Below are 23112 nucleotides of genomic sequence, written 5' to 3' on the forward strand. Positions count from 1 at the left end.
GAACTCCTCAGACACCAGCCCACAGTTAAGGCCAGCGGGCTATCAGAATCTCAGATGGCCAAATCCGATTTCTGAAGATGCTGCCGATTGGAGGTAAAAAGCCACAGACAAAACAGCGTCTGCGGAAAGGGGACCTGAATTAAGCTTCAGCTCACTGACGAGTCACAGGAAATTCTCTCCCCATCACTCCTGCACAATGCGCTTAAAACACCCAGAATTGCTTCAGGACCAGATCCTACCCCTTCATCAGATTTCTGGTCTACAAACAAGTGAACACCACCTCACTTTTGCTCTCTTGTTCTATCTATTTATTTATTTTGTAACTTAGACTAAATTTTATGTCTTGCACTGTATTGATGCCATAAAACAACAAGCTCCTCGGCAGATGTCACTATATAGTAATACTGATCCTGAAGTTTTTTATTCACTTACATATTTAACCCAAATCTCCACACTCCTTTGAGAACGTAGAACATGATACAGCCTCTTAGCCCACGATGTTGTGCTGACCATTTAACCTTCTCTAAGAACAATCTAACCCTTCCGTCTCACACAGCCCTCTATTTTTCTACCATCCGTGTATCTAAGAGCTTCCTAAATGTCCCCAGTGTATCTGCCTCTATGCACCCACCACTCTCTATGACTACCCGCATGTACTCTCCACCAATCACCTTAAAATTATGCCCCTTCGTACAACATAACTTCTGCATAGTGAAATGTAATGTGGCTCTGGGAGATGGGACAGTGGCTTGCTCTATATTAACCTGAGCTACTCAAAGATAGGTGGTGCAGTGCCCGTTCTGGATGGGAACGTGTTAGGATTAGCAAGCCCTTCAGACCACACTGCACTCACATAGCCACTTACCCATTGCTACAATACCTGAGGGTAGAGCAAAGAAAGAGAGAGATGAGAGTGAGAGGTCGCTGTTGTGTGGGACAAGCTACCCGAGTACAACAGGCAGGACTGAGAGTCAAGCCGCATGCTGACCGGAGCAAAGGTTACAACCTTGGCTGTGGAGGAACTGTAGGCTAGTACATTACCTTTTACTCAGGGCTGTCCTATCCTCACCCCACATCCCTGCTTCCTTTGCAAGATGACTAGCAATGATGAGATGAAGAGCCAAGAGACCTCCTTCCATGGGTCACACCATTGAGAGCCAATGGCAGAGCTAGGTGCCCACAGAGTACCAGACGGACAAGGCAGGAGGCCTGATTTGAATCCACAGCCCAACGCCCAACTCAATGCATACACACCTCTCCCAACTCAACACCCAATCACCTCTCTGAACTCAACAGCCACCCACTGCCAACACCCGCCCCGCTTCTCCCAACTCAACACTCAATCACCTCTCCCAACCCAACACCCGCCCACTGCTCCCAACCCTGCACTCCCCCACTGCTCCCAACCCTGCACTCCCCCACTGCTCCCAACCCTGCACGCACCCACTTTTCCCAACCCAACATTCCCCTACTGCTCCCAACCCAACACTCACCCACTTCTCCCAACCCAACACTCCCCTACTGCTCCCAACCCAACACCCACCCACTTCTCCCAACCCAACACCAGCCCCCTTCTCTCAAACCAACACCAACCCCCTTCTCCCAACCCAACTCCCGTCCACGTCTCCAAACCCAACACCCGCCCACTTCTCCCAACCCAACACTCACCACACTAACCACTGCCAAACTGTTCTCAGTGAAAAGGCCCGCAAACCAGAGACTTTCATAAAAAAAACATCTGGTTCAGCAACACACCTCAGGGAAGGAAACTTAATGACCGTATGACAATTGAGTCCACATGTGATACCATCTTGGCACCCTCATGTGTCCCAGCTCAAGCCCACCCCCATGGATCCAGCTCTTCTGATGTGATTTATGGACCACCAGCCCACAACCATCATCAAGTTTAAGGGTTAGGCAGTATTTCCCAGAGACACCACTCTCCATCACTGATGGAAATCTCAATTCATCACAGAGGGATGTTGTGACATCTTAACTTCTCTTAAGATCAATCTAACCCTTCCCTCCCTCCCACATAGCCCTCCATTTTTCTATCATCTATGTACCTATCTAAGAATTTCTTAAATGCTTCTAACTTATTTGCTTTGACCACCAACCCTGGAAGTACATTCCACACACCCAACACTCTGTGTACAAAAAAAACCTATACTTTCCACCAAACACTTTAAAATTATGACCCCTGGTATTAGCCACTTTAGCCCTGGGAGAAAAATCTCTGTTTGTCCAGTCTATGTCTCACCATCTTACACACTTCTATCAAGTCACCTCTCATCCTTCTTTATTTCAAACAGAAAAGCACTAGCTCGCTCACTCTGTCCTCAAATGACCAGCTCTCAAAACCAGGCAGCATCCTGGTAAATCCTCTACATAGTCTCCTAAGTCTTTACATCCTTCCTATAATGAGCTGACAGAACTAAATACAATACTCCAAATGTGGTCTAACTAGGATTTCAGAGCTGCAACATTACCTCACAGTTCCTGGACTCCTGACAAATGAAGGCCAACAACCCTATCAATTTGTGTGGCAGTATTGAGGGTTTTTGGATCCCCTTGTTCCTCCACCCCGTTAAGAATCATGCCATCATCCCTGTACTCTACCATCAGGTTTGATCTTCCAAACTGAATCCCTTCTCACTTCCCCCGGCTGAAATCTGTCTGCCCCTATTCAGCCTGTGAAGGTCGAAGGAGAAAGAGACTGCAAGCCATCCTGAGTGTGGGGAGTGTGAGGCCCCAGTTGCTGTTGGTGGAGAGAGTGGGAGGTAGGCATCCATCTACTCACATGGCCAGGTCCTGCTGGTTTTTGCGGAACACCTCCCCGATGTACTGGAAGATGTTGGGAGTGAAGAGGTACACACCACAGTTGATGATGTCACTGACAAAGGTGCTGGGCTTCTCCACGTAGTGAAGAACCTGCAGGAGAGGATGTTATTATTTTGCATGGAATTCCCACCCTGTAACACCCCCACATCATATACTCCACCCGGTAATACCCCATCATATACCCCACCCTGTAACACCCCATCATATACCCCACCCAGTAATACCCCATCATATACCTCACCCTGTAACACCCCATCATACACCTCACCCTGTAACACCCCCACATCATATAGCCCACCCGGTAGCACCCCATCATATACACCACCCGTAACACCCCATCATATACCTCACCCTGTAATACCCCCACATCACGTATCCCACCCAGTAACACCCCATCATATACCCCACCCTGTAACACCCCATCATCACATACCCCACCCGGTAACACCCTATCACATACCCCATCTGGTAACACCCCATCACATACCCCACCCGGTAACACCCCATCACATACCCCACCCTGTAATACATCATATACCTCACCCTGTAACACCCCCACATCACATATCCCACCCAGTAACGCCCCATCATATACCCCACCCTGTAATACATCATATACCTCACCCTGTAACACCCCCACATCACGTATCCCACCCAGTAACACCCCATCATATACCCCACCCTGTAATACATCATATATCCCACCCTGTAACACCCCCACATCATATACCTCACCCTGTAATACATCATATACCTCACCCTGTAACACCCCCACATCATATACCCCACCCTGTAACACCCCATCATATACCCCACCCCGTAACACCCCCACATCATATACCTCACCCTGTAATACATCATATACCCCACCCTGTAAAACCCCATCATATACCCCACCCGGTAACACTCCATCATATACCCCACCCTGTAACACCCCCATATCATATACCCCTCAACTCCGTAACCGCTCCACTTCTGATTTGCCACTTCTCAGCCAAACTCTGCATCCTGTCAAAGTCCTGTCACAACCTACAACTCTACTCCCCACTATCCACAGTTCCACCAGCCTCCATGTCATCTGCAAACTTACTAACACACCCTCACTTACTTCCACTTCTTCAAGTCATTTATAAGAATGACAAAGAGCAGGGATCCCTACGGAACACCACGACTCACCAATCACCAACCTCCAGGCAGAGTATGGTCCAGCGATAACTACCCGCTGCAAACCAATATTGCAGCCACATCTACTCAATTCTGTATTCACAATGCCTAAACTAGGAGCTTCCTAAATGTCCTTAATGTATCTGCCTCTATCACCCCTCACGTTCCTCACAGCCTCCGCTCTCTGTGTAAACGATGTACCTCTGACATCCTCCCATACTCTCCTCCAATCACCTTAAAATAATGCCCTTAAAATGCCCTTTAAAATCACCTTAAAATGGCACTAGCCATTTGCACCCCGGGAAAACGTCTCAGGGTGCCCACTTGATCTATGCCTCTTACCTTTTGTTACAGACAGCTGTGGGTGCCCAGACTGCGCTACCCGGGGTGGTGGTGGAGAGATATACTTAAGAGGCCTTAGACAGGCATGTAAATATGCCGAGATTGGAGGGATAAGGACCACGTGTAGACAGAAGGGATTTTATCTCATTAGCTTAATTAGTTTGGCACAACATCTAGGGGTGAAGGGTCTGTTCCTATCCTGACAGCCTGGAAATACTAAATTATTGCCATTAACTGTTAAAAAGCAGCAATCCATGTCCACACTCATAACTCAACTTGTCTCAAATGATTTACTTCTACCTGTCTTGTATTGATCTTCACCTTCGTCTGGTCATGAACAGATGTTCAGCAGACTGCTTCCTGGAATAACAGGGCTGATATATGAAGAGAGATTGGCTTATTCAAGCTCCTGTTCACTAGAGTTACAAGACAGAGTCCCCATCCTTCTAAGCCTTGTTGAGGTAACTAAGTAACTCTGAAACACAGCAATTGTATCGGACTCCACCATGTCCCCTAACAGCAAGTTCCAGACATCAAACACGCTCTCTGTGTAAAAAAAAAACCTGCTTTGCCAATCTCCTTTAAATTTCCCCCTCTCACCTTAAGCCTACGTGCTCATATTTTGGATATGCCCAACTATGGAGAAAAGATTTTGACTTTCTACCCTAAGGTTGTCAAAGCTGCGGGGGGGACAGGGGAATGAGCTCCCACTTCCTATTAAATGCTCCCAATGACGTGCGTCTCAAATAGCCCCTGACAACCAAGCCCAGCTCTTGGCTTCCATGTGTGATTTGGCTACTAAGTCCAGTGGAACCATTTCTACTGACAGAAGGGGCAAAGGCAACTGGTGCCTTAAAACCAGTTGCTTTGGGCAGGTGGGGCTCGCCAGCCGTGGTTCGCAGCTCATCTAAGAGAAGGAAAACTCTGATCTCAAACTTCCGCAGCTATACGGGGAAGGCTTCGGGAGTAAACCCCGAGGGAAAAATCCAGAGCTGGAGTCCCTAAGGCAGTCCTTGTTAAATTCAACATGACTGGCAACCGCTGCGATGTCACTGGTGCCAACCTGTCTCGGTCTCTGCCATCTTTGGATTCATCAGGAATGTGACGAGGGGGAGCCTGGTGCATGGACCACAGCTCGCTCTCCGTATAGTACTGTCATGGCTCTCATAGGACAGATAGGATGCAACATCCATTCTTGACCCTGACCAACGGAGGTCTCGTATTCTGCCCTATCCACGCCTCACATCTGATCTTAGATGCCTCTATCAGGTTCCCCCTCAGCTACCATCACTCCCAAGACCACACTTGGAGTATTGTGTTCAGTTCCGTTCCCTCATTATGCTGTATTCGGCTCTGGTTTCTAAAACTTTAGGTCCACTATGTGGGAGGGAAGATACGTGGTACAATGGAGACACAAGAGGTGGCAGATACTGGGATCTGGAGCAAAAACAAACTGGAGGAGGAACTCAGTAGGTCAGGCTGCCTCTGGGGAGTGAACAGGAATAACACAGAGGGAGGTTACTGGAATATCGTGCTCAGCTCTGGTCACCTAATTATTGGAAGAATCTGGAGGCTTAGAAAAACCATGATATAGGAGCAGAATGAGGCTATTCGACCCATGGTTGATCCATTTCCCTCAGCCCCAGTATCCTGCCTTCTCCCCATAACCCTGATGCCCTGACTAATCAAGCATTACCCTGCCTTTAGAATACTTTTTCTTCTTCTTTGGGATGTATTTATCCTGCAACTTCTGAATTGTTCTCAGAAATTCCAACCATTGCTGCTTTGCTGTCATCCCTGCTAGTGTCCCCTTCCAACCAATTTTGTCCTCTCCGTGCCTCTGTAACACTCTTCACTCCATTGTAATACTGAAATAGCTGACCTTGGCCTCTCCTTCTCAGGTTGCAGAATGAAGTCTATCATATTATGATCACTGACCCCTAAGGCTTCCTTTACCTTAAGCTCTCCAGTTCATTGCAGAACACTCATCCCGAATAGCTGATCCCCTAGAGGGCTCAACCATGAGCTGCTCTAAAAAGCCACCTTGTAGGCATTCTACAATTTTCCCCTCTACAGATCCAGCACCAACCTGATTTTCCCAACCTACCTCCATATTGAAATCCCCATGACTACAGTAACATTGCCCTTTTGACATGCCTTTTCTATCTCCTGTTGTAACTTGTAGCCCACATCCTAGTTACTGTTCAGAGGCCTGTATATAACTCCCATGAGGGTCTTTTTACCCTTGCAGTTTCTTAACTCTACACACAACAGTTCTACACCTTCCGATCCTACGTTGCCTCTTTCTCAGGATTTAATTTCATTTTGTCCCCAACAGCCCCATGCCACCCTTTCTGCCTACCTACTTGCCCTTTCAGTATGATGTGCATCCATGGATGTTAAGCTGCCAGCTATAGTCTTCTTTCAGCCAAGATTCAGTGATGCCCACAATATCATACATGCCAATCTGTGACTGTGCTTTAAATTCATCTACCTTATTCCGTATACTGCGCGCATTCAAATATAACACCTTCAGTCCTGTATTCAACACCCTTTTCAATTTTGTCAACTTTTACATTGTAACTCATGGTATTGACTACAAGTTTGTCTGATCATCAGCCTGTCCTTGCTAACAGTCTCACTACACTGCCAAGGTTTACCAGGACGCTGCCTGGATTAGAGAGGATATAATCATGTTTTATGAGGGGAGGCTGAGTGAGCTAGTGTTTTTCCCTTTGGAGCAATGGGGCATGAGAGGTGACTTGATAGAGCTGTACAAAATACTAAAGAAGCATAGACAGAGTGGACAGTCAGAATCTTTTTCCCAGGGTGGAAATGACTAAAAAAAAGTACGTAATTTTAAGATGATTGGAGGATGAGAGGTGTATAAGATGATGAGAGGCATTTATCGTGTGGATAGTCGGAGGCTTTTTCCCAGGGCTGAAATGGCTAGCACAAGAGGTCACAGGTTTAAGGTGCTGGGGAGCAGGTACAGAGGAGATGTCAGGGGTAAGTTTTTTATTCAGAGTGGTGAGTGCATGGAATGGGATGCTGGCGATGGTGGTGGAGGCAGATACGAAAGGATCTTTTAAGAGGCTTTTAGATAGGTACATGGAGCTTAGTAAAATAGAGGGCTATAGGTAAGCCTAGTAATTTCTAAGGTAGGGACATGTTTGGCACAACTTTGTGGGCCGAAGGGCCTGTATTGTGCTGTAGGTTTTCTATGTTTCTATGAAAGTATAGGGAATGATGTCAGAGGTAGGTTTTTACACAGAGTGCTGGGTGCATAAAACATCTTGCCAGGAGTGGTGGTAGAAGCTGTTACATCAGGGGCATTCAAGAGACCCTAGATAGGCACATGAATGATAGAAAAATGGAGGAATATGTAGGAGGGAAGGGCTGAATCGACCTCAGAGTAGGTTAAAAGTCCAGCATAACATTGTGGGCCCAAAGGCCCTGTACTCTACTGTAATGGCTTATTTTCTAACTGAGTTTGGGAAGCACAGAGTTTGTTGAGAATTTACACATTGGGTTCCGAAAGAAAATGTCTAACCTTGGAGGGCATGATTCAAAGTGAGAGGGAGTAATTTCAAAGGAGATGTATAGGGCAAGCTTTTTTATCACAAAGAAAGTGGTGGGTAGGTGGAATGTCCTGCCAGGAATGGTGGTGCAGGCCAACATGATCGAGGCTCTTTCAGATAGACACTAGATGTACAGAGAATGGAGGGCTATGGATTTGTGTAGACAGAGGAAATTAGTTTAGCTAGACATTTAATTAATAGTTTGTCACAACCTTGTAGGCCAAAAGGTCTGTTCTTGAGCTGCACTGATCTATGTTCTAGATGTTGGGAAAGGGCCTTTTCTCGAGCTGTACTGGACAATGTCCTAGACGTGTGAAAAGGGCTTTTTCTTGAGCTGTACTGGACGATGTTCTAGATGTAGGGGAAGGGCCTTTTCTCGAGCTGTACTGGTCTATGTCCTAGATGTTGAGAAAGGGCCTTTTCTCGAGCTGTACTGGACGATGTTCTAGACGTGTGAAAAGGGCTTTTACTTGAGCTGTACTGGTCTATGTTCTAGATGTTGGGAAAGGGCTTTTTCCTGAGCTGTACTGGTCTGTGTACTGGATGTAGGGAAAGGGCCTTTCCCTGAGCTGTACTGGACGATGTTCTAGATGTGAGGAAAAGGGTCTTTCCCTGAGCTGTACTGGACGATGTTCTAGATGTGAGGAAAAGGGTCTTTTCCTGAGCTGTACTGGACAATGGTCTAGATGTGGGTGGCAGGCCTGTGAGCACAAACTACAGCATGGAGTAGCCTCTTGCTGTGTAATGGGTGGGATGTCAGAGCTTAGCCGATAGCGCACCCATCCCTGTACCGGACACACGCTAGCTCACTCACCTCATGGCTTTGCTCATTCTCCACAATGCAACCATAATTCATCGACTGTCTCCTGTTGGCCTGTAACACCACCAGAATGGTTAGACATCACCCAGCCCTCCATCCCTCCCACCCACACACACCCCAGCTTCCTGCTGTGTCCTCCCAATTCCCCCGAGACTCCACCCAGGAACCACACAATCCACTCCCCCTCATACACCCTCCCACCCAGCTTTGCTTACAGTACCTCAGCCTCCAACCATCCACCTTCGAAACCAGAAGCAGAGACCGTGGCAGTACACTCCTATCTAAGCAGCAGCCCACTGGCCTCACAGATTCCGCCTCTCTTCCCACTTTCTCATGACAATGTTCTCCCTCCTTCTTGCTCTTTCCTACCTCTCTCTCCCTCCCCCTCTCTCTCCTCCCCTTCACTCTCTCCCTCCCCCTCTCTCCCTACTCCCTCTCCCTCCTCCTCACTTTCTCCCCCTCACTCCCTCTCCTCCCCTTCACTCTCTCCCTCCCCCTCACTCTCTCCTCCCCTTCAATCTCTCCCTCCCCTTCACTCTCTCTCCCCTTCACTCTCCCTCCCCCTCACTCCCTCCTCACTTTCTCCTCCACTCTCTCCCTCCCCCTCACTCTCCTCCCCTTCAATTTCTCCCTCCCCCTCACTCTCTCTCCTCCCCTTCACTCTCTCCCTCCCCCTCACTCTCTCCTCCCCTTCACTCTCTCCCTCCCCCACTCTCTCCCTCCCCCTCACTCTCTCTCCTCCCCCTCACTCCCTCTCCTCCCCCCTCACCCCACTCCTCTGCCTGCCCACCACTGACAGTATACCCTGACTGACTAAGCCACGACTCATCACACTGACCACACCAGGACATGGATGTGACTAAACACATCGATGAAAGATGAGCCGTGGATGTAGTGTATATGGATTTCAGCAAGGCATTTGATAAGCTACCCCATGCAAGGCTTATTGAGAAAGTAAAGAGGCATGGGATCCAAAGGGTCATTGCTTTGTGGATCCAGAATAGGCTTGTCCACAGACAGAAAACAAAGAGTGGTTGTAGACGGGTCATATTCTGCATGGAGGTCAGTGACCAGTGGTGTGCCTCAGGGATCTGTTCTGGGACCCCTACTCTTCGTGATTTTTATAAATGGCCTGGATGAGGAAGTGGAGGGATGGGTTAGTAAATTTGGAGATGACACAAAGGTTGGGGGTGTTGTGGATAGTGTGGAGGGCTGTCAGAGATTACAGCAGAACATTGATAGGTTGCAAAACTGGGCTGAGAAGTGACAGATGGAGCTCAACCCAGATAATTGTGAAGTGGTTCATTCTGGTAGGTCAAATATGATGGCAGAATATAGTATTAATGGTAAGACTCTTGGCAGTGTGGAAGATCAGAGGGATCTTGGGGTCCATAAGACACTCAATGCTGCTGCACAGGTTGACTCTGTGGTTAAGAAGGCATACGGTGCATTGGCCTTCATCAATCATGGGATTAAGACCCGAGAGGTAAAGTTGCAGCTATATAGGACCTTGGTCAGACTCCACTTGGAGTACTGTGCTCAGTTCTGGTCGCTTCCCTACAGGAAGGATGTGGGAACCATAGAAATGGTGCAGAGGAGATTTACAAGGATATTTCCTGGATTGGGGAGCATGCCTTATGAGAATAGGTTAAGTGAACTTGGCCTTTTCTCCTTGGAGCGATGGAGGATGAGAAGTGACCTTATAGAAGTGTACAAGATGATGAGAGGCATCGATCGTGTGGATAGTCAGAGGCTTTTCCCCAGGGCTGAAATGGCTAGCATGAGAGGGCAGTTTTAAGGTGCTTGGAAGTAGGTACAGAGGAGATGTCAGCAATACATCTTTTACACAGAGAGTGGTGAGTGCGTGGAATGGGCTGCTGGCAGCAATGGTGGAGGCAGAAATGATAGGGTCTTTTAAGAGACTCCTGGATGGCTACATGGAGCTTAGAAAAATAGAGGGCTATGGGTAAAGCCTAGGTAGTTCTAAGGTAGGGGCATGTTCGGCACAGCTTTGTGGGCTGAAGGATCTGAATTGTGCTGTAGGTTTTCTATGTTTCTATCTATGAGAGCTTGGTGCTGGGCTTGGACCTCAGTTTCCTAACCGTTGTTCCCAACATGACAAAAGAGTCGGCCTGTTCCTTCTGGAATTCAACCATCTCCGTCAGGGGAAATTCGCAGCAGACATCTGCGTTCATGACGAAGAACAAGTCAGGTTTTCCTGACAGGATCTGATCTCGAAAGTGATACAGGCCTCCGCCGGTTCCCAGAGCAACATATTCCTGAAGGTATCTGCGAACACAAGGGCAGCACATTAACCCTTTGTTGGGAACCCAGCTGGGTTTCAAGCGTCAGAGGGGCAAATAATCAACAAATCTCAAAACATGAGAGAATTCAGCCCATCCACCCCTGTGCTGGTCCTGACAGTTGCTACCAATTTGCCCCAAATCCAGTCGCAGTCTCCGAATCCCAGAAGATATGGAACATAGAATATGTAATGCTGGAGCACAGTACAGGCTCTTCAGCCACCATGTTGTGCTGAGTTTTAAACCTACTCCAAAATCCATCTAACCCCTCCCTCCCACACAGCCCTCCATTTTTCTATCATCCATGTGCCTATGTAAAGGACAGTTACACTGGCGCACATGTTTTGGTCTTGTTCTATCTAAAGCACTTAAAATTAATTTACAACCTAACAAATTAACTGGGCTTTTTGGAATAATCCTCAAAATATCCGTGGTATTTCTTTGTCTGACCAAGATGTTATTGCGTTTGTTACATTGATAGCTAGGAGGGCCATTCTGTTGAAGTGGAAGGGTACGTCGGCTCCCACTTTGTCACAATGGTTCTCTCAAGTGATGCTGTGTCTTAGTTTGGAGAAAATTAGAAGTCGAACCTTCGAACCTATGTTTGATTTTGAGAGAAGATCATTTGCTCGTTACTACTATTTGAGTTAATTGATGGATTTCCTTCACGATCTAATTGTAAATTTTGTTTTTTTTTGTTGGCGGTTTGATGTTTGTTTTTAGAAGCTTTGGCTCTGGGGTTGAACACCTAATGGGTTCGTTTTTTTCCTCACTTTTCTTTGCTTTAGTAGGGTTTTTCGTTCTTTTTTTGTGTCACCATATCTTTCAATCTTTAAAACATTTTTTTTCCTTTGAGACATTGTAAGTGTTACCTACTTCAATGTACTCCTGTTATTTTGGATAGTAAAAATAATAAAAAAGATCTGAAAAAAAAAGAAAGTAAGAGTTTTTTCTATGTCCCTAATTTATCTGCCTCTACCACCACCCTGAGAGGTGCTGGGGGAGGGGGGAATTCTATGAAAACACCACTCTGTAAGAAACCTACCTCATACAACATCTTATCATACTTTCTTACAAACACCTTAAAATTTCACCTCCCCGCCCCTCCCCCCACCCCACGTATTAGCCATTTCCACTCTGGGACAAATAATCAGCAAATCTTGAAGCACAAAGATGGAATCCAGTCCCTCTGAATGGAGACACAGTCAAACAATTCTCCTCTCCTCCCTGATTCAGGATTTCAACCCAAACTTCAACAATACACTTCCTCCTTCAGATGCTGCTCGACCAGCTGAGCCCCTCCTGCAGACTGAATTGGTGGAATTCATTTTCAATTTCCGAGGAGGCCAAGTCATTGAATATAGTGCAGAAATGCACTGAGACTCTGTGAGACTAGGTCATAGGTTAAGGGTGAAAGGTGAAGTGGAGCTTCTTCACTCAGAGAGTGGTGAGAGTATTGAACGAGTTGCCTGTGGAGGTGTTGGATGCGGGTTTGATTTCAACATTTCAGAGAAGCTTGGATAGGTACGTAGATGGGATGCATGGCCATGGTCCAGGTGTGGATCCCTGGGTCTAGGCAGAACACAGTGTGCAGTGTTCAGTTACTGTGTGCAGTTTTGGGCTCCTTATTTAAGAAAGGATGTGCTGACATTGGAGAGGGTTCAGAGAAGATTCTCTAGAATGATTCTGGGAATGAGAGGGTTAACATATGAGGAACGTTTGACCGCTCTTGGACTGTACTCCTTGGAGTTTAGAAGAATGAGGGGGGGACCTCACAGAAACATTTCAAATGTTGAAAGGCATGGACAGAGTGGATGTGGCAAAGTTGTTTCTCATGGTGGGGGAGTCTAGTACAAGAGGACATGACTTGTGGATTGCAGGGTGCCCATTCAGAACAGATGTGAAAAAAAATTTTTTAGCCAGAGGGTGGTGAATCTGTGGAATTTGTTGTCACGGGCGGCAGTGGAGGTCAAGTCATTGGGTGTATTTAAGGCAGAGATTGATAGGTATCTGAGTAGCCAGGGCATCAAAGGTTATGGTGAGAAGGTGGGGGAGTGGGACTAAAGAGGAGATTGGATCAGCTCATGATGAAATGGCGGAGCAGACTCGATGGGTCGAATGGCCGACTTCTGCTCCTTTGTCTTATGGTCTGGTTCGGCACAAAGTAGATGGGCTGTTTCTCTGCTATAGTGTTCTATAACTTTACATTTAAAGTGGAGGTTGATAGGTTCTTGATTAATCAGGAAGTCCAAGGTTACGGCGAGAAGGCAGGAGAAGGAGGTTAAGTGGGATAGTAAATCAATGATGGTCGAATGGTGGAGCAGAGTAGATGGGCTAAATGGCCTGATTCTGCCCTATGTCTTGTGGTCTCTTGCCAAACCCCCTCACGCCATGTCCACTGCTCTCTGACCTTCTATCATATTGGGTATTATTAAATCTTCAGTGCCTTGGCTCTGGGGTCACTGTCTCTCTTGCTAGTCCAAGGTCACGAGTCAAATGTCAGTCAGGAGGCCTGTGTCTAAAGTCTCCGCATCCTTCCTACGAGGTAACAGAATGTGAGTACAGTAATCCACGTTCTCCAACAATCAGCCAGTTGCTACGTGTCTAAGAACAGAGAGATTTGGGGGTACTGGTGCACAGAGAGTTGTGAGAGTTGCAGGGTAGATCGAGGGTGAGGCGAGGGAAGCAGGGAGTCCAGGGCACTGAGATGTGGTGAACTGGGAACACACTGATTCAACTGGTGGGGAAGTTGCGGCAAGGCAAAGATTAATACAATGGCCAGGTAAGATAGACTGCTGACAAAGTGCAGACAGCCCAGGCAAGGAGCATAGCTTGCTTTGCATAGCAGCTTACTGGGGCCATTTCACTTACTGGAGACGAGATTAGGATGTGATGGAAGGATGCCAAACACACACACTGATGAAGGGACAGTTGCAAAGTGTCATCGGTTGTCAGCTTGAACTTTCTATTGACTGTGAACACCTCTGTTGTGAATGGCGATTGATCTTGCCAGTAAGGAATTCAAACATACACAATTTACCAAATGGTCACTATCATAATTGCCAGTCAATTCTGTACAGATATCTGCTCCAACTTCAGAACAGAGTGGTGACAGGGCGGGCTGTTCTCCCTGTTCACGAGTAAATCAAGTGCGATTGGGAAACAGGTTGTCAGAGTGCAGTTCATCAGCGCCAACAACACGACCAAGCCTTTAGTAAACAGCATACACTTTGGGGCCATGTCAGAGAGGAGAATGATTCAGATGTGATGTTCTAAAGGGAGCTACAGGAAAGTAACCCACAGGGATACGAGGAGAGGTTGGGTCAAAGGGACTGGCAGGACTGTACTTGCACAGGACCAGCATGGACTAGATGGAACAAATGGCCTCCTGCCCTGCTGGAACCATTCTATGCTAAAACAAAAGGGGAGAATTTCAAGATATGCTTGGGAGTGGTGATGGATGTCAGAGGTAGGGTTTACTACACAGAGTGGTGGGTGCATGGAGCACCCTGCTGGGGTGGTGGAAGCAGTTACGTTAGGGACATTTGAGAAACTCATAGCGAGGCACAGGGATGATGGAGAAATGGAGGACTAAGCAGGAGGGAAAGGTGAGCTTGATCTTGGAGCAGGTCAGCACAGCATTGTGGGCCAAAGGGCCTGTACTGTGCTGTACTGTTCAGTGCTCTATGATTCTGCGACATTTATGCTGTTTGATGCCATCCCTTCAGTACACACAAAGGCACATCAAAAGCCATTCAGCCCATCAAATTCATGCTGTTTAACCACCTAATTATACTGATCCCAGTTCCCACCCACCTTCCCCCCCCACCCCCCAGATCTTTCCCCTGACTTACACACCACAGTTAAGCTCTCAGTAAGAATTTCACTGGACTTTTCATTACCTAATGCAGATCTTGAATTCTTGCTGTGCAGTCAGAAGGAACCGATTGATTTCGTCGCTTGGCTGGTAAAACCCAATCAGCAAGATCTCTTTCAAGTTTGGAACCTGTGGAAAAGGAGGGAAAGAAGGTGAGGGAGACAGGTGATGGAGAAAAAGGAGGGAAAAAGTAAGAGACCATAAAGATTGAAGATTAGCTTTATTGGTCACATATCCAGTCGATACCAGTTCATTCAGCTATCAGTTAATCAGGACAGCCACTTATTTGGAACAACTCTTAAAGAACAAAAACTAATCAAGAAAATACCCAGGATTATTTGGGACACTATGCTGTGTAATTGAGATAGGAGATTTTTGCCAGTTTCTAACTAGAGCGAACAGGTTTTAAATAGTGCCATTTACGTGTGTTTGTATTCAAAAAGCGGTGATTTTTGCCACTGACAGTGTAACAAGCAGCAAGACAATTCAGGACAGTTTTGCTCACGGTGGTTTCAAGCATTCAGGCCAACTTTAACAAGTTAGTAACGATGAACAATTTGAAGGTATCAACATCATCTTGAATGTTAAAATGAAAATGAAGATTTGGGGGATGCAGTCATTCAAAGCATTTATGAAGGCAGTTCATTACTGCATGAGAGGTCTGTGCTGACTTTGTTCAATCTGTTGATAACTATTAGGAATTCACAGTTTTATAGTACTGTAGTGGCTTTGGTACTGTTCTAATTTGTTCTGTATTTCTTTTAAATGTGTAATTTGTTACTTAAATAGTTCTTTGTCTTTTTTATACATTTTTAACTATTTTCATGAGCAGGCCAATTAGGACAGCTGCTTAACTGGGCCAACATGTACTGATTCGGATGTGTTGTAATTATCTGCAATCTACTGTACATCAAAACCTCAACATATAGCAAAATGCATTGTTCGCATCAACAACCAACACTGGCCAAGGATGCTAGGGTTGAAAGGGTTAATAAATCAGCAAGCAGCCGTGATAGGCCGATTGGCCTGTGTCTTCTGTTCTTTGTGGCAGCATGCCAAGTGTCACCATGCTTCCAGAACCTACACAGCATGTCCACAACACATTCACCCCAACCCAAGTGTCCTTGGAAACCAGAGCACCCCGAGGAAACCCACACCCTCACGGGGAGGAAGTCCTCACGGACAGCACCGGGAAATGAAGCCCAATCAGTGATCGCTAGTGCTGCAAGTGCCATGCCTCCATTACAGGAGGAAGTCAACACTCACCATGCCAGCCTCACTGGTCCAATATCTCCCTGAGCGGGTTGTAAAGAGAGCTTATGGCACGTTGGCCTTCACAGATCAGCATCTTGAGTAAAATAGTTGTGATGTTATGCTGAAGTTGTACAAGACTTTGGTAAGGCCTACTTTGGAGTATGGTGTGTAGTTTTGGTCCCCTACCTACAGGAAAGTTGTCAACGAGATTGAAAGAGGGCTGAAAAAATTTACAAGGATGTTGTCAGGACTTGAAGACCTGGGATTTAGGAAAAGGTTGAATAAGTTAGGACTTTATTCCCTGGAGCTTAGGAGAATGAGAGGAGATTTGATAGAGCTCTACAAAATTATGAGGGGTATGGACAGGGTAAATACAAGCAGGCTTGTTCCCCTGATGTTGGTTGAGATCAGACCTAGAGGTCCAAAGGATAAGGGCGAAAGGTGCACAATTTAAGGTGAACCAGGAGAGGTATCATCTTCATCCAGAGGATGGTGCAAGGGTAGAATGAGCTGTTAGCGGGAGTGATCGATGTGGGTTTGATTGTAACAGTTTAGATAAGTACATGGAAGGAAGGGGTATGCAGTGCTACAGTTGAGTAGCAAGCTAGGCAGAAAACCAGGCTGGCGGGAATCGAAAGGCCAAAGAGCCTGTTTCTGGGCTCTAATCTACCACTTCAGCTGACGGTGTGAGAGACTGAAAGTGAGATCAGTGTGAGCTGAGGGTGAGTATCAGTGTGAGCTGTGGGTGAGTATCAGCGTAAACTGGGTATCACTGTGAGCTGAGGGTGAGTATCAGTGTGAGCTGTGGGTGAGTATCAGCGTAAGCTGAGGGTATCAGTGTGAGCTGTGGGTGAGTATCAGCGTAAGCTGAGGGTATCAGTGTGAGCTGAGGGCGAGTATCAGTGTGAGCTGAGGGTGAGTATCAGCGTAAGCTGAGGGTGAGTATCAGTGTGAGCTGAGAGTGAGTATCAGCATAAACTAGGTATCAGTGTGAGCTGAGGGTGAGTATTAGTGTGAGCTGAGGGTGAGTATCAGTGTGAGCTGAGGGTGAGTATCAGCGTAAACTGGGTATCAGTGTGAGCTGAGGGTGAGTATTAGTGTGAGCTGAGGGTGAGTATCAGCGTAAGCTGACAATATCAGTGTGAGCTGAGGGTGAGTATCAGTGTGAGTGGACAATATCAGTGTGAGCTGAGGGTGACTATCAGTGTGAGCTGACAATATCAGTGTGAACTGACGGTGAGTATCAATGTGACATGTGAGAGCCCAAAGGTGAGAATCAGTGTGAAAGTATCAGTGACTGCGAGGGAAATAAGGGAGAGAGTGAGTGTGAGTTTACAAGGCAATGGGACCAGGTCAATGCCAGGGACCCACCCATCATATGACCAGATTATAGGCAATAAAATTAAAGTTACACAAACAACTGGCAGGTAGGAGTTACCTTTGCACAAGCCTCAATGTGATGCTGGATCATTGGGACACCCGCCACTGGAAACAGCGGCTTCGGAACCTCAAAGGACAGAGGCCGGAACCTTGTGCCTGAGGAAACAGCAGAACCACTCAAAACCATCCATCACACCCTCAAAACCGTCCATCACACCCTCCATACCGTCCGTCACACCCTCGATACCGTCCGTCACACCCTCGATACCGTCCGTCACACCCGCCATACCGTCCGTCACACCCGCCATACCGTCCGTCACACCCTCCATACAGTCCGTCACACTCTCAATACCGTCCGTCACACCCTCCATACCGTCCGTCACACCCTCCATACCGTCCGTCACACCCTCAATACCGTCCGTCACACCCTCTATACCGTCCGTCACACCCTCCATACCGTCCGTCACACCCTCCATACCGTCCGTCACACTCTCGATACCGTCCGCCACACCCGCCATACCGTCCGTCACACCCGCCATACCGTCCATCACACCCTCCATACCGTCCGTCACACCCTCCATACCGTCCGTCACACCCTCAATACCGTCCGTCACACCCTCAATACCGTCCGTCACACCCGCCATACCGTCCGTCACACCCTCCATACCGTCCGTCACACCCTCCATACCGACCGTCACACCCTCAATACCGTCCGTCACACCCTCTATACCGTCCGTCACACCCTCGATACCGTCCGTCACACCCTCGATACCGTCCGTCACACTCTCGATACCGTCCGTCACACCCTCCATACCGTCCGTCACACCCTCGATACCGTCCGTCACACCCTCGATACCGTCCGTCACACCCTCGATACCGTCCGTCACACCCGCCATACCGTCTGTCACACCCTCCATACAGTCCGTCACACCCTCCATACAGTCCATCACACTCTCAATACCGTCCGTCACACCCTCCATACCGTACGTCACACCCTCCATACCGTCCGTCACACCCTCAATACCGTCCGTCACACCCTCTATACCGTCCGTCACACCCTCCATACCGTCCGTCACACCCTCCATACAGTCCGTCACACTCTCGATACCGTCCGTCACACCCGCCATACCGTCCGTCACACCCGCCATACCGTCCGTCACACCCTCCATACCGCCCGTCACACCCTCAATACCGTCCGTCACACCCTCAATACCGTCCGTCACACCCTCAATACCGTCCATCACACCCGCCATACCGTCCGTCACACCCTCCATACCGTCCGTCACACCCTCCATACCGTCCGTCACACCCTCAATACCGTCCGTCACACCCTCTATACCGTCCGTCACACCCTCTATACCGTCCGTCACACTCTCAATACCGTCCATCATACTCCCGGGGTCAGACACAGAGTGAGGCTTCCTCTTTCCTGTCCTATCACACACTCCCAGGGTCAGATACAGATTGAAGCTCCCTCTACACTGTCCCATCGCACACTCCCAGGATCAGACACAGAGTGAAGCTCCCTCTACACTGTCCCATCACACACTCCCAGGGTCAGACACAGAGAGAAGCTCCCTCTTCACTGTCCCATCACACACTCCTGGGGTCAGACGCAGAGTGAAGCTCCCTCCACACTGTCCCATCACACACTCCCAGGGTCAGACACAGAGTGAATCTCCCTCTACACTGTCCCATCGCACACTCCCAGGATCAGACACAGAGTGAAGCTCCCTCTACACTGTCCCATCACACACTCCCAGGGTCAGACGCAGAGTGAAGCTCCCTCCACACTGTCCCATCACACACTCCCAGGGTCAGACGCAGAGTGAAGCTCCCTCTACACTGTCCCATCGCACACTCCCAGGATCAGACACAGAGTGAAGCTCCCTCTACACTGTCCCATCACACACTCCCAGGGTCAGACACAGAGTGAAGCTCCCTCTACACTGTCCCATCGCACACTCCCAGGATCAGACACAGAGTGAAGCTCCCTCTACACTGTCCCATCACACACTCCCAGGGTCAGACACAGAGTGAAGCTCCCTCCACACTGTCCCATCACACACTCCCAGGATCAGACACAGAGTGAAACTCCGTCCACACCGTCCCATCACACACTCCCAGGGTCAGACACAGAGTGAAGCTCCCTCTACACTGTCCCATCACACACTCCCAGGGTCAGACACAGAGAGAGACTCCCTCTACACTGTCCCATCACACACTCCTGGGGTCAGTCACAGAGTGAAGCTCCCTCTACACTGTCCCATCACACACTCCCAGGATCAGACACAGAGTGAAGCTCCCTCTACACTGTCCCATCACACACTCCCAGGGTCAGACACAGAGTGAAGCTCCCTCTACACTGTCCCATCACACACTCACAGGGTCAGACGCAGAGTGAAGCTCCCTCCACACTGTTCCATCACACACTCCCAGGGTCAGACGCAGAGTGAAGCTCCCTCTACACTGTCCCATCGCACACTCCCAGGATCAGACACAGAGTGAAGCTCCCTCTACACTGTCCCATCACACACTCCCAGGGTCAGACACAGAGTGAAGCTCCCTCCACACTGTGCCATCACACACTCCCAGGATCAGACACAGAGTGAAGCTCCCTCTACACTGTCCCATTACACACTCCCAGGGTCAGACACAGAGTGAAACTCCGTCCACACCGTCCCATCACACACTCCCAGGGTCAGACACAGAGTGAAGCTCCCTCTACACTGTCCCATCACACACTCCCAGGATCAGACACAGAGTGAAGCTCCCTCTACACTGTCCCATCACACACTCCCAGGGTCAGACACAGAGTGAAGCTCCCTCTACACTGTCCCATCACACACTCACAGGGTCAGACGCAGAGTGAAGCTCCCTCCACACTGTTCCATCACACACTCCCAGGGTCAGACGCAGAGTGAAGCTCCCTCTACACTGTCCCATCGCACACTCCCAGGATCAGACACAGAGTGAAGCTCCCTCTACACTGTCCCATCACACACTCCCAGGGTCAGACACAGAGTGAAGCTCCCTCCACACTGTGCCATCACACACTCCCAGGATCAGACACAGAGTGAAGCTCCCTCTACACTGTCCCATTACACACTCCCAGGGTCAGACACAGAGTGAAACTCCGTCCACACCGTCCCATCACACACTCCCAGGGTCAGACACAGAGTGAAGCTCCCTCTACACTGTCCCATCACACACTCCCAGGGTCAGACACAGAGAGAGACTCCCTCTACACTGCCCCATCACACACTCCTGGGGTCAGTCACAGAGTGAAGCTCCCTCTACACTGTCCCATCACACACTCCCAGGGTCAGACACAGGGAGAATCTCCCTCTACACTGTCCCATCACACACTCCCAGGGTCAGACACAGAGTGAAGCTCCCTCTACACTGTCCCATCACACACTCCCAGGATCAGACACAGAGTGAAGCTCCCTCTACACTGTCCCATTATGCATGACTGTGATGAAGAACAGAACGAAGTTCCCCCCACACCAAAACAATATATATATATATCTATTTAATTAAATAAGTAATGCAAAAAGGAGCAACCAGAAGTGGGAGTTTATGGATTTATTGCCCATTACTGAGCACGAGCTCGGCAGTGGAGCTGCTGTGATCTGAGTCAGCAGGAACATGGCCCGAATGGCCTCCTCCACATGCTTCATGACCAGCTCCTTTGATCAATCCACAGAGCTGTCCAGTCAGCCTAGTTTCCACCTATCTTCCACTCCACCCTCTCACAGCCCTACCCATCACACCCACTCCTGTCCATCACCCTAACTACACCCCCATCTGTCTGTCACCCCAAACACACCTCTTCATGTCACCCTAAATCCACCCTCTCACTGCCCTGCCCATCACACCCCCTCATGTCCATCACTCTAACCACGCCCATCCTGTCAATCACAGAAAACCACGCCCCTCTTGTGCGATCAAACTCTCCCAGACGCTGCCGCCCCGCCGCCCCGCCGCCCCGCCGCCCTCTGTCTGTCTCCCTAACTTTGTCATTTGGTCTATGGTCCTAACCCAACCCCGGTTGTCCATCCGTGTCCCGCCCCTGCCGTCTCCGAACCTTTCTGGGAGCCTCCGATCAGAATCACGGCCTTCAGCATCGCGGCTGCGGCTGCGGCTGAGTCCGGGTCGGGTCCGGGCTGAGGTCAGATGTCAGAAGTCGTCGATCCAGGGTCAGGAATGACAGCTGTGCGCGGTGGCACTGACGTCAGTGGTGACGCAGGCTGATGACGTCCACAAGGCGACAGGCAAGTCCGCGTGGCCGTAGAGGAGTGGTGCAGCAAGATCCCACAGCGGGAGGCTCCCTCACCACCTCCTCCACACCGGGACGCTCCCTCACCGCCCCTCACCAGCACCCACAGTACGGCCCACCTCATGACCTTTCAGTGACCCCGACACGGACTTATCTGCACATCAGCTGAAAAGTCTACTGTTTATTCCCCTCTGTCCTCTCACTGTCTCCAAAATGCTCCTCCAGTGAATCTTCAACCATTGCTTAACACAAGGGCCCATCCATGGTTGGATTATTCAGTACAGGAAATCCTCTGGATGCACCTGATAAACTTTGCCCCATCTAATTCCCTGGTATTAAGGGAACCCCAATCACTATTGGAGAAATTAAGATCACCCAGTGTGTTAAGCCTGTAGTTTCTGACATCTTTCCATGATCTCTTTTGGCTCTATATAACCCTTTCTTAGCCAGAGTTCTACCACATAACCTCGGTGAATGAACTACCTAGGCTGTCCTCTTAAGAGTGTAGCTGTGACAGTCTTTCACTCAGTACATGTATCGGCCCTCCTCTTTTGCATATCTCACACGGATCTGCCTCACCAGCATCGAGGACACCTTCGAAAGGCGATGTCTCAGCACTTTCCATCACTTCAGACCCCGTCTTCCAGGAGGCACGGGAGCCTGAACATACACACTCAGTATTGTTCAACCAGCTTCCTTCCACTTGCCATCAGATTCATGAACAGACAAGGAACGCAACTCACTATATCATTCTCTCTTATTGCACTAATTTATTTTTACCCCTCACTGTAACTGATAATAATTATTAGGTATTGCAAATTACTGCTGCCTGCAAAACAACAAACTTCATGAAATGTCAGTGATGCTAAACCAGATTCTGAAACATTCACACCCTGGCACTTTGAACTATAAAAACGGCAGGATTGTAGTTCCATGTAGTAATTGAGTGTCTGAGACCACCTTCCTTCCCCGTGTATAAAAACAAATTCACTTAGGCCCATCAATCCCACCGTGTTCACAACTGCAGAGAGCTGAGCATACAACCCAGTACATCGGTATACAACTCAGTACATCGATATACAACTCAGTACTCGATATACAACCCAGTACATCAGTATACAACCCGGTAGATCGGTATACAACCCGGTACATCAGTATACAACCCAGTACATCAGTATACAACCCGGTAGATTGGTATACAACCCGGTACATCAGTATACAACCCAGTACATCGGTATACAACCTGGTACATCAGTATACAACCCAGT

The 23112-nt window shown here is 48.6% G+C and overlaps 1 protein-coding gene across 1 annotated transcript in view; it reads right to left on the bottom strand.

Moving 5' to 3' along the window:
* The window catches only part of LOC132392912 (mannose-1-phosphate guanyltransferase alpha-A-like), a 37460-nt gene extending 15650 nt beyond the window's left edge, over positions 1-21810 (bottom strand). Inside the window, exons 1-6 of the mRNA XM_059967470.1 lie at positions 21653-21810; positions 17621-17718; positions 14954-15057; positions 10851-11037; positions 8743-8802; positions 2801-2931 (exon numbers count right to left, since the gene is read on the bottom strand). Coding sequence (XP_059823453.1) covers positions 2801-2931; positions 8743-8802; positions 10851-11037; positions 14954-15057; positions 17621-17718; positions 21653-21692 — 620 coding nt within the window. The 5' untranslated portion in view covers positions 21693-21810. The remainder of the gene's footprint in view (positions 1-2800; positions 2932-8742; positions 8803-10850; positions 11038-14953; positions 15058-17620; positions 17719-21652) is intronic.
* Positions 21811-23112: the final 1302 nt, after the last annotated feature.

Source organism: Hypanus sabinus, chromosome 4 (genome assembly GCF_030144855.1).
Source record: "Hypanus sabinus isolate sHypSab1 chromosome 4, sHypSab1.hap1, whole genome shotgun sequence".
NCBI classification, from domain to species: domain Eukaryota; kingdom Metazoa; phylum Chordata; class Chondrichthyes; order Myliobatiformes; family Dasyatidae; genus Hypanus; species Hypanus sabinus.